The sequence below is a fragment of the Odocoileus virginianus genome, chromosome 13 (assembly GCF_023699985.2).
Source record: "Odocoileus virginianus isolate 20LAN1187 ecotype Illinois chromosome 13, Ovbor_1.2, whole genome shotgun sequence".
NCBI classification, from domain to species: domain Eukaryota; kingdom Metazoa; phylum Chordata; class Mammalia; order Artiodactyla; family Cervidae; genus Odocoileus; species Odocoileus virginianus.
The window spans coordinates 16,328,606-16,340,997 of NC_069686.1; the positions used below are offsets into that span (position 1 = coordinate 16,328,606).

General features: G+C 35.7%; 1 protein-coding gene across 2 annotated transcripts in view; it reads left to right on the forward strand.

Moving 5' to 3' along the window:
• The window catches only part of OLA1 (Obg like ATPase 1), a 166,029-nt gene that overhangs the window by 76,889 nt on the left and 76,748 nt on the right, over positions 1 to 12,392 (forward strand). For both annotated transcript variants that reach the window (XM_070476003.1, XM_070476004.1), the window contains exon 5: positions 11,742 to 11,917. In XM_070476003.1, coding sequence (XP_070332104.1) covers positions 11,742 to 11,917 — 176 coding nt within the window. The remainder of the gene's footprint in view (positions 1 to 11,741; positions 11,918 to 12,392) is intronic.

The window sequence follows — 12,392 nt, forward strand, 5'->3', positions numbered from 1 at the left end:
TATAAGAGTCCTGAAAAATGGCTGTTAAGGTTTAGCATCATGAAGACAAATCATCGGTGTCCCTTTTTGAGACTGATTTCTCATAGCATGGTGGAGGCACATTCCAAACTGCTGTGTTTTGTATAGGAGGTAAAGAAGTGGAGAGGGCAGGTACAGCTCGGAGCCAGGAAGTTTGGGTCTGAACAGGAGGAAAGAAAGCAATAGGTTGAAAGGGAATTAATGTCTGAGGGTGACTGACTTGACTGATTTAATATATCAGGTTGGCAAAAAAGCTATTGCAGTTTTGGACTGTGAGTTTTAAATCATTATAACTAGGCTCAAACACATTTTTGTTAATCAAAATAGGAAGCATTACAATCAACACATATTTGCCAATGAGAAGTATGTTTGTTTATTCTTGTAGCGTAAAAATCTGTGATTCACGCGATGTGATGATGGAGAACTATAGTAACTTGGTCTCACTGGGCCGTTCCATTTCTAAGCCAGATATAATTGTGTTATTGGAGGAAGGAAGAGACCCCTGGATGGTTGCGAGGGAAGAAACAAGAAGCTGGAATACAGATTTGGATTCAAGTTATAAAATAATCAGTGATAGAAAAACATTTATTTCTGGGAAACATTCATCTCTTTTTTTGCATCAGATAATTCATGGTGGTGAGAAACCCTATGAAGAGTGTGGGAAGTCTTTTTGTTGTGCCTCAAACCTTGCTCAACACGGAAGAGTTCTTACTGGAGCAGACCGCCAGGACTCCAAGATGGCGTCAGCTGTACCACTGAAGGAAAAGAGACTCCTGGATGTCAAATGAAGGGAGCTGCCAAGCTGGATACTAATGAGAGATTTCATCCCTAAAGGCGTTGCTGGAGCAGTTCAGAGAGATTATTGCCAGTATTACAGCAAGTTAAACATGAAGAAAGGGAGTGTCGCTGGGCTTTCTATGGTGCTGGCAGCTTACATGCTTTTCAACTGTTTGCCGTTCTTACAAGGAACTTAAACAAGAGCAGCCAAGCGAGGACCACTGAAGAGAGCACATTCTGCGTTCCTGGCCATGACCTCTGCCAGGCACCCCTGAATCCTTTCATAGCCTAATGGAGAATTAACACCCAATAAAAGATGACTGGTTAAAAGAAAAAAATCTTAGTAACTTTCGAATCAAGTAATATGAACTGTAGTCACCATTCTGTATATTACATCCCCATGAGTTATTTACTTTATAATTGGAAATTTGTGGCTTTTGGCCTCCACACATTTCAGCCACTGCTTCTGGCAGCCATTAGTTTCTTCTCTGTATCTGTGACTTCGGTTTCATCTTTTTGTTCCTGATTTTTTTTTTCTCTAGTCCACATATAAGTGAGATCATACAGTATTGGTATATATCTTTCTCTGTCTGACTTCACTTAGTGTAATGCCCTCAAGATCCATCTATGTTGTCTCAAATGGCAGGATTTCTGTCTTTTTATTATTGGATAATATTCAATTATATACATGCCACATTAAAAAAAAAATCTTTTGATGATCTCTTGTTTCCATGTCTTGGCAGTTGTAAAAAATGCTGCATTGAACACTGGAGTGCAGATATATTTTCAAAATAGTGATTTTGGTTCCTTTGGGTAAATACCAAGAAGTGGAACTGTTGGGTTATAGGGTAGTTTCTAGTTTTAATTTTTTGAGCAATCTCCATACTGATATTATCTGCACTAGTTGGCATTCCCTCCAGCAGTGCAGTGCTTCCCTGGTGGCTCTCAGCTAGTAAAGAAGCTGCCTGCAGCGTGGGAGACCTGGGTTTGATCCCTGAGTCGGCAAGATCCCCTGGAGAAGGGAATGGCTACCCAGTCCAGTATTCTTACCTGGAGAATTCCATGGACAAAGGAGCCTGGTGAGCTACAGTCTGTGGGATGGCAAAGAGTGGGACACAACTGAGCAGCTAACACACACACACACACACACACACACACACACACACACACCAGCAGTACATAAGGGCTCCCTTTTCTCCACATTCTTGCCAGCATTTGTTATTTCTTGGGGTTTTTTTTTTTTTTTTTTTTTTTGGTAATAGCCATTCTTACAGGTGTGAGGTGATCTTTTATTGTAACTTTGATTTGTATTTCCTTGATGATTAGTGATGTTGAACACCTTTTCCTGTATTTATTGGCTGTTTGTTTGTCGTCTTTGGAAAAATGTCTATTCAGAGCCTCTCCTCATTTTTAAATTGGGGTTTTTGCTTTTCTGTTAAGTTGTATAAGGGTTCTAAAAAATATATATTGTCGATTATAAATCAACTATATTCCAATAGAAAATAAAAGTTAAAAAAAAAATTTCGTGATTCAGGATATGACTAACCCTTGGAAAGCATTTTCTGCCTCCTGCTGGTTATTGAAGCATTTTCCATGCAAAAAGTTGTCAAGATGCCTAAAGAAGTGGTAGTCCGTTGGTAGGAGGTCAGGTGAATATGGCAGATGAGGCAAAAGTTTGTAGCCCCATTGGTTCAACATTTGAATCATTGGTTGTGCAACGTGTGGTCAGGCATTGTCATGGAGAAGAATTGGGTCCATTTTGTTGACCAGTACCAGCTACAGGTGTTGCAGTTTTCAGTGCATCTCATTGATTTGCTGAGCCTCGGATGTAATGGTTTTGCCAAGATTCAGAGAGCTGTAGTGTATCAGAGTGTCAGCAGAGCACTGAACAGTTGCCATGAACTTTTTTGGTACAAGTTTGGCTTTGGATCTTCTTCTCAGTCCAAGCACTGAGCTGGTTGTCACTAGTTGTATAAAATCTATTTTTGGTCACACGCCAAAATCTAATCGAAAAATGGTTTGCCATTGAGCATGGAATAAGAGAAGGTGACACTTCAAAATGATGACTATTTTGATTTTTGGTCAGCTCATGAGGCACCCACTTATGGAACTTTTTCACCTTTCTAATTTGCTTCAAATGCTGAATGACTGTAGAACAGTTGACGTTGAGTTCTTCGGCACCTTCTCATGTAGTTGTAAGAGTATCAGCTTCGATGATTGCTCTCAGTTGGTCGTTGTCAACTTCTGATGGCCGGCCACTGTGCTCCTCTTCTTCAAGGCTCTCATCTCCTTTGCAAAACTTCTTGAATCACCGCTGCATTATACATTTGTTAGCAATTCCTGGGCCAGGTGCATTGATGTTACAAGTTTTCTCTGCTGCTTTATGACTCATTTTGAACTTAAAAAAAAAAAAAAGTTCAAATTTGCTTTTTGTCTAACACCATTTCTGTAGTTTAAAATAAATATAAAATAAACTGCAAGTAATGTCATTAGCAAAAAACAAAGCAAGAAATGCACATTAAAATGATGTATAACATAACCACATCTATTTAAGAATGTGTTCCATATCAAACTGCGCATTTCCTCAGTGCAAAACTGCAGTTACTTTTGCACCAACCTGATAGACTCTTAAGGCTACTTAAATATTGATGGGGAAGTATTAGTGAAAATGGAGATGTTTCAAATATAGGGGAGAGAGAGGCATGATAGGTTGAGGTCTCAGGAAATACAAAGAACAGTCTGTGGACCAAACTTCCTTGGAAGAGGATAAGATCCAGAGCAGAGGTAGTAGAAGGTAATGCTTTCCATTTTGCTTCTAGAAAGAAGGAAAAATTGTGGAAAACCCCCAAGATAACTTGCATTTTCTCTGTGAAGTGAGAAAGATTAGATCATTTACTAGGTAGCAGGAGAAAAGAGGAAAGCATTGGAAATGTGAGAGAAGTCAAGATGGTTTGAAAAAGGTCCTTTGTTGGGAAAGGAAACATTGCAGGATTGCTGGGTGGAAACCTTTTGTGATGGAATCCAATCTGAGCCTAGCTTATGGTTAAATTTCTCTCATAACACATCATTTCATAATGAGACTATAATGGTTGGTATTATTTTCAGTCACCCATTTTATTTGTATATAAAGAAATGTACAGATATAAAATAATTTCCATGGTAATAGTGATTTTCTCCTTGTGGCTAGTTACTGCAAAGCCAAAATTTTAAGTAAAATTTGTTCAAAGTTTTTCTTCAAGTTAAGCTTGTTTATTGTTTTAAAAAAGAATGACTTTTAAAAATGACTTATTTTGTATGAACAGTGCATGTTCATTATAAAGTAATACAGAAGACATTAGTATTTCTGTACCAGTTGGGTGACCAGCATGCAGTTAGTCCATTTTTCTTTCAGTGTTTATTTGTGCCAGCATACTTAGAACGTGAAACTTTGAAAGTGGCTGTAATTTCAAAGTGGGCCCCCTTCTTGACTGGTAGGATCTCTTTCAAAGACTGAGAAATCTTATGGTATTTTACCTTGTGTAAATAATCCACTTAGAGTCTATACAGAGAGAAATATTTTCAAAGCCGAATGAACTGAACAATGCTCAAATTTAGCCTTTTTTTAGTACTCCCCAGTTGTAAGGAGTAAGAGGACAGGTCCATATTTACATCCTTTAGTCATGTTATTCTCATCTCTGATATATGGAAGTAATAGACTCATGGAAGGGGTTATAACTATCAAAGTATTTCTCCAAGAACCACTCTGTCAGAAGCAATGATCAGCTTTCTCTGCTTGCTTTCTTTACCACTAAACAGCATCTGACGCAGTTTAATACTCCTTTCTTCTTGAAACATTTTCTTTCCCTTACTCCTATAAGAGCACACTCCTACTTTTTCTCTGACTCTGTCACCACTTTGTACTCTCTTTTGCCAGATCCTTTTCTATCAGACACCTGAGTTTTTGAGTGGTCTCTCTATATGATGTTGTCCAGACCCATAACTTTAAACACATCTGATAATTTCCAATTTTATATCTTCTGTCATGACCTTCCATCCTACATGTAGTCCCTTCTGTAGTCCATTCCCAGTACAAACTTTCTCATCTTCTCTACAGCAACAGTTTCATCTCACATTACCATTTACCTGCACCACTGCACTTACCCCCTAACTTAGTCTTTTTGCCCTCATTCTTATCCTCTCCTTTAGAATCTATTCTTCTTAGAGTAACCACAGTAGCTTATTTAGCTCATAAGTCATATATCATCATGCTACTTTCCCTTTATTTAAAGCTCCAATCAATGGCTTCCCATTATAGCTAGAATAGAATCCAGACAGCCATGGTTACAAATGTTGGTGAACTGCTCTGCTTTTCCAACGTCAGTTTGATTTACCACCATCTGCTGTGGTTCACCCACACTGACCTTATTCCTACTTCTTAGAACTCTCTTCCTGTAGGTCTTCACATTACTCCCTCATTCTGGCCAGTCCACTCTCAGCTCCAGTATCATCTCCTCAGAGAGGAGTCTCTGACTGCCCTAGTTCAAGTATTGCCCAGCAGTGCTGCCCCCTCCCCTCCACACACACATGCTCTATCACATTATCCTATTTTATATAGAATAGTACTAAAATAGTTTTTAAAAATCAGGTGATATCCCACCACTAAAATGACCATAGTTAATATTCTCAGACATGTCTTGATTTTATAAAAAAAAAAGTGATCTCACATTTTAATTTATTTAAATAGGAAATTTTGTCACAGTTTCCTATTTAAACAGTTTTAAACGGGAAACTTTGTAATTTAAGTGGAAAATTGGTATTGTTTGCCACAATTTAAGATAATAAGAATATGTGCAGTGAAAACTACATATTTATTGAATTTTCTAGCCTTTAGAAGCTCTGAGGTGAGTTATGCTCTGTTGATAAAAAGTTAAATTTACAAATGTTAAACATTAAAGACCAGCAACCTCAAACTGACATTTTCTCCTTGGCATAATCAGAAGGACTAAAAGAGAATTGAATGAGAAATAACTTTCTCATCAAGCAATTCAGTATGATATAGTATAGTCTTTATGATGACTTCTTTACTGGTAAAGTATTTCCCCAAAAGAGAATTGTGATAGTAATTGTAACATTTTTGATAATAACCATTTTAGTTAATGTGAAGTTGAAATAACTTTCACCATGGGCTAGGGTAAAAAAGCTTCTGGTCAACTAGTAAGAATTAATGGGGGCGGGGAGTGGAAACCTAAAATCTGCAAAGTTTATTTTGACCTGTTCTCAGGTGAATTGAGTGACATGAAATGATATTACTCAGAATTAATGTTTGAATACATTACTGTGGAATTTCTTCTAAAGTACTAATTCCTACATCCTAAAAAAATAGTATATGCCCTGGTTACTGAAAGAGTTCTATGTACTGGACTCTCTGTTAAGCACTTTACATGTATTATCTAGTTTAATCATACCCATCCTCTGAAAGGTAGAGATATCTTCATTTTAAAAATATGATACTGAGATCCTTAGAGTTCAGTGATTTGTCTAGGATTTTATGACCACAGGCCATTAAAGCCCTTGTTCTTAACCAGTAGGTCTTGTACTAAAAAAATATATGAAAGATTACTGTAACATGAGTATATGATGATGTCTATTGACCCAGGAGCATGTCTTTAGAAAGTAATCTCTAATTTTTTAGTTTTAAGAATGGGAAGTTGCAACCCAAAACCTATGGGGTTCAGTAAAAGCAATGCTAAGGGGAAGGTTCATAGCAATACAAGCTTACCTCAAGAAACAAGAGAAAAATCAAATAAATAAACTAACTCTACACGTGAAGCAACTAGAAAAAGAGGAAATGAAGAACCCTAGGGTTAGTAGAAGGAAAGAAATCATAAAAACTAGTGCAGAAATAAATGAAAAAGAAACAAGGTTGACCATAGCAAAAATCAACAAAGCTAAAAGCTAGTTCTTTGAGAAGATAAATAAAATAGACAAACCATTAGCCAGACTCATCAAGAAACAAAGGGAGAAGAATCAAATCATCAGAATTAGAAATGAAAATGGAGAAATCACAACAGACAACACAGAAATACAAAGGATCATAAGAGACAACTATCAGCGACTGTATGCCAACAAAATGGACAACTTGGAAGAAATGGACAAATTCTTAGAAAAAGTATAACTTTCCAGAACTGAACCAGGAAGAAATAGAAAATCTTAACAGACGCATCACAAGCACAGAAATCGAAACTGTAATCAGAAATCTTCCAGCAAACGCCCAGGACCAGATGGCTTCACGGCTGAATTCTACCAAAAATTTAGGGAAGAGCTAACACCTATCCTACTCAAACTCTTCCAGAAAATTGCAGAGGAAGGTAAACTTCCAAACTCATTCTATGAGGCCACCAGCACCCTAGTACCACAACCAGACAAAGATGCCACAAAAAAAGAAAACTACAGGCCAATATCACTGATGAACATAGATGCAAAAATCCTTAACAAAATTCTAGCAGACAGAATCCAACAATGTATTAAAAAGATCATACATCATGACCAAGTGGGCTTTATCCCAGGGATGCAAGCAATCAGTATCCGCAAATCGATCAATGTGATACACCACATTAACAAATTGAAAGATAAAAACCATATGATTATCTCAATAGATGCAGAGAAAGCCTTTGACAAAAGTCAACATCCATTTATGATAAAAACCCTCCAGAAAGTGGGCACAGAAGGAACATACCTCAACATAATAAAAGCTATATATGATAAACCCACAGCAAACGTTATCCTCAATGGTGAAAAATTGAAAGCATTTCCCCTTAAATCAGAAACAAGACAAGGGTGCCTGCTCTCACCACTACTATTCAACATGGTTTTGGAAGTTTTAGCCACAGCAATCAGAGCAGAAAAAGAAATAAAAGTAATCCAGATTGGAAAAGAAGAAGTAAAATTCTCATTGCAGATGACATGATCCTCTACATAGGAAACCTTAAAGACTCCACCAGAAAATTACTAGAGCTAATCAATGAATATAGAGAAGTTGCAGGATATAAAATTAACACACAGAAATCCCTTGAATTACTATACACTAATAATGAGAAAACAGAGAAATTAAGGAAACAGTTCCACTCACCATTGCAACAAAAATAATAAAATACTTAGGAACAAATCTACCTAAAGAAACAAGAGACCTATATATAGAAAACTATAAAACACTGATGAAAGAAAACAAAGATGACACAAATAAATGGAGAAATTTACCATGTTCATGGATCAGAAGAATCAATATAGTGAAAATGAGTATACTACCCAAAACAATCTATAGATTCAGTGCAATCCCCATCAAGCTACCGCTGGTGTTTTTCAGAGAAGTAGAACATATAATTTCACAATTTGTATGGAAATGCAAAAAGCCTTGACTAGCCAAAGCAATCTTGAGAAAGAAGAATGGAACTTGAGGAATCAACCTGCCTGACTTCAGACTATACTACAAAGCTACAGTCATCAAGACAGTATGGTACTGGCACAAAGACCGAAATATAGATCAATGGAACAAAATAGAAAGCCCAGAGATAAATCCATGCACCAGTGGACACCTTATTTTTGACAAAGGAGGCAAGAATATACAATGGAGAAAAGACAATCCCTTTAACAAGTGGTGCTAGGAAAACTGGTCAACCACTTGTAAAAGAATGAAACTAGAACAATTTCTAAAACTGTACACAAAAATAAACTCAAAATGGGTTAAAGATCTAAACATAAGACCAGAAACTATAAAACTCCTAGAGGAAAACAGGTAAAACACTCTCTGACATAAATCACAGCAGGATCCTCTATGACCCACCTCCCAGAGTAATGGAAATAAAAGCAATAATAAACAAATGGGACCTAATTAAAAGCTTTTGCACAATGAAGGAAACAATAAGCAAGGTGAAAAGACAGCCTTCAGAATGGGAGAAAATAATAGCAAATGAAACAACTGACAATCTCAAAAATATACAAGCAGCTCCTGCAGCTTAATTCCAGAAATATAAACGACCCAATCAATAAATGGGCCAAAGAACTAAATAGACATTTCTCCAAAGAAGACATATAGATGGCTAACAAACACATGAAAAGATGCTCAACATCACTCATTATCAGAGAAATGCAAATCAAAACCACAATGAGGTACCATCTCACTCCAGTCAGAATGGCTGCTATCAAAGAGTCTACAAACAGTAAATGCTGGAGAGGATGTGGAGAAAAGGGAACGCTCTAACTCTGTTGGTGGGAATGCCAACTAATACAGCCACTGTGAAGAACAGTGTGGAGATTCTTTAAAAAATTGGAAATAGAACTGCCATACAACCCAGCAACCCCACTGCTGGGCATACACACCAAGGAAACCAAAATTGAAAGATATGTGTACCCCAGTGTTCATCACAGCGCTGTTTACAATAGCCAGGACATGGAAGCAACCTAGACGTCATCAGCAGATGAATACGTAAGAAAGCTGTGGTACATATACACAGTGGAATATTACTCAGCTACTAAAAAGAACACATTTGAATCGATTCTAATGAGGTGGATGAAACTGGAGCCTATTATACAGAGTGAAGTAAGTCAGAAAGAAAAACACCAATACAGTATACTAACACATATATATGGAATTTAGGAAGATGGTAACAATGACCCTATATGCAGGACATCAAAAGAGACACAGATATAAAGAACAGACTTTTGAACTCTGTGGGAGAAGGTGAGGGTGGGATGATTTGAGAGAATAGCATTGAAACATGTATATTATCATATGTGAAATAGATCGCCAGTCCAGGTTCAGTGCATGAGACAGGGTGCTCAGGGCTGGTGCACTGGGATGACCCAGAGGGATGGGATGGGGAGGGAGGTGGGAAGGGGGTTCAGGATGGGGAACACATGTATGCCTATAGCTGATTCATGTCAATGTTTGGCATGGCTAAAGTAATTAGCCTTTAATTAAAATAAATTCATTTTAAAAATAAATAAATAAATAAAATATATCTATCTGGCTGTTAAAAAAAAAAGGATGGGAAGTTGTCCAAATGGCCACCGAATTTTCTGTAAGCTTGTATTTTACAGCTCTTTTAGACCTCAGTTGATCCCAGGGCTATTCAGTTTTGAAGATAACTCTAATGTTCCCTTCACTTAATTTTTATTTTAATTTTTGGCAATATTTTAAAAAATGAACTTGTTATTTGCATAATATGTTTCCACCTCATAAATAAATGAATAAAATAGTGATACTGTCAAGCATGGGAACAACAGTGGAGTTCAATTTCTATTGTCTACTTGGTTAAAATTGAGGGCTGAAATGAATAGATTGCCATTTAAAATCTGCTGATGCATTTACTTTAGGAATGTTGTTAAGGATATCACTATAATTACTCATTAGCCCCTACATCAAGATGGCTTTGTAAGAAATATTTCATTCTAAGTGTCATAAGTTTTTTATTTCTGTAATTGAACTGACCATGTTTCCTTTGTTGATCTGACTGCCAAGAAACTAACCTTTATTTTCAGTTTTCTTGTTTATTGTGTTATTTGTATAAGTTGCCTCATGATGATAAGAAGTTAATATTGTGCTTCCAGGGAGAATTTTTTCATACTTTTAGGATATTCAGAAAATTTACCTAAACCATTGTCTGGTGTGTTTATTAGTAGGATATAATGTAGCTCCTCATTTCTAACTTAATTTTGTTCATGTGAATCAGATACTGTATAACATTGATTGCCAGTAATACTTAAGTATTAATTTAAATACTTATACTTAATTTTAATAATTTGCTTTAAATTTATTATTACCAAATAATTCCACATTAAGATATGAGCAGATCAATTATGTCTTAATTCTGGGAAATTATATTTAAAAACTTTGCACCTACAATGAGAATGTCTTGGTCTTCTAATATGTAAGAATGAGCTATAGTCACTGTTTTTCCTCTTATCAAACTCAATCTGTCTTTAATGATTCCTGTGATACCTTCTATCTAAAATAATTGATCCTTTATGTTTGAAAACATCTCATTTTGGGAATATAATCTAATTGGTAATTTTAATTAAATTAATTTGTTATAAATGTGTTTATTTTTCTGAGGATATACCATTGCTTTCTGTTTATAATATTTCTTAGTATTTGTTCATTTTTGTGATACTGTTATCTGATAATTTGAGTAAATCCCAGCTGAATTATGTTGCCACATTATGTCTTCAAAAGGGCATAAAGTCAGTACACATGCTTCAGTAATATCTGGTTGTTTTACCCTTATGTTTCCAGTTGGCAATTTGAAATTATGGCTTCAACTGCACTTTAAATATGTGATAATAGCATGTGTTTCTAATAAGGGCCAGCACCATTTTGTTCAGATAGTGTGAATGGTTGTCACTCACATATGACAAATGCACCTTCATCTGCTTCTTTGATAGCCCCCTAAAAACCATACCCTCAAATCAGGCCGATGAAATTAGCTGCTGTGTAAATTGTGTGTCTGAGTGGTTCATTATCTAATCACCGTCAGAACCACAGTGATAAAGTAGATTGAAGCAGGAAAGAGGTCTGCCAGATGATTTCACACACCCCCCCCCCCAAATCCGGTTTCCCTTGGAAACCCTAATAGTGCAGTTTAGAACTTTAGACTCTCATGCCTGGAATACAGTATCTTTTAATGTACCAAACCTGAAAATACCGGTAGTTCTGGAGCATAATTTTCTTTCTGTAAAAATCATAATTTTATTTATTTCAATCAGTTTTTGAAATGTTGAAGCTCTTGAATTATTATTTTACTGATAGTGCCCTAAATAATATGAAATCAGAAAAAAAAATACTCTGTCTTACTTGTAAGAATTCAGAATAATTTGAGTAAATTGTTAACCTTCTAGGAATCTTGACTCACTCTAATAATGACCTTCTGTGTTATTTGTTTATTGAATTGCTTTGCTTTAATTTATTTTAGGTGCTTTTGAAGATGATGATATCACACATGTTGAAGGAAGTGTAGATCCTGTTCGAGATATAGAAATAATACATGAAGAGCTTCAGCTTAAAGATGAGGAAATGATTGGGCCCATTATAGATAAACTAGAGAAAGTGGCTGTGAGAGGAGGAGATAAAAAACTAAAACCTGAATATGTAAGTAAAATTTATAGCTTCTGTAGATATTTGATTTCATTTTCTTTGATTAATTTTTTAAAATAAAGCACATATAACATCTAATATTATTATGGAATTTTAGGATTCAAGAATCATTTCTTTTTTTTTAACTTTTACTAAAGCAGCAAATACTTTTAAACAGAAAAATGTAACAAGAAAAAAGCATTTTCCCTATTATTTATAATTCCCCATCATTATTTATAATTGGTATTTATAGTTCCCCATTGCTTTTTTTTCTTTAATTTTTAAAAAATTTATTTTTTTAACTGAAGGACAATTGCTTTACAGAATTTTGTTGTTTTCTGTCAAACATCAACACGAACCAGTCATAGGTGTACATATGTTACCTCTCTTAGAATGATTCAAGGATCATTTCTGTTCAAACATTGTTGAAAAACTTTGTTTTCTCTTGGCAACAAAGGATCATTATGATAGACTGGTTAAGTATTCTTAG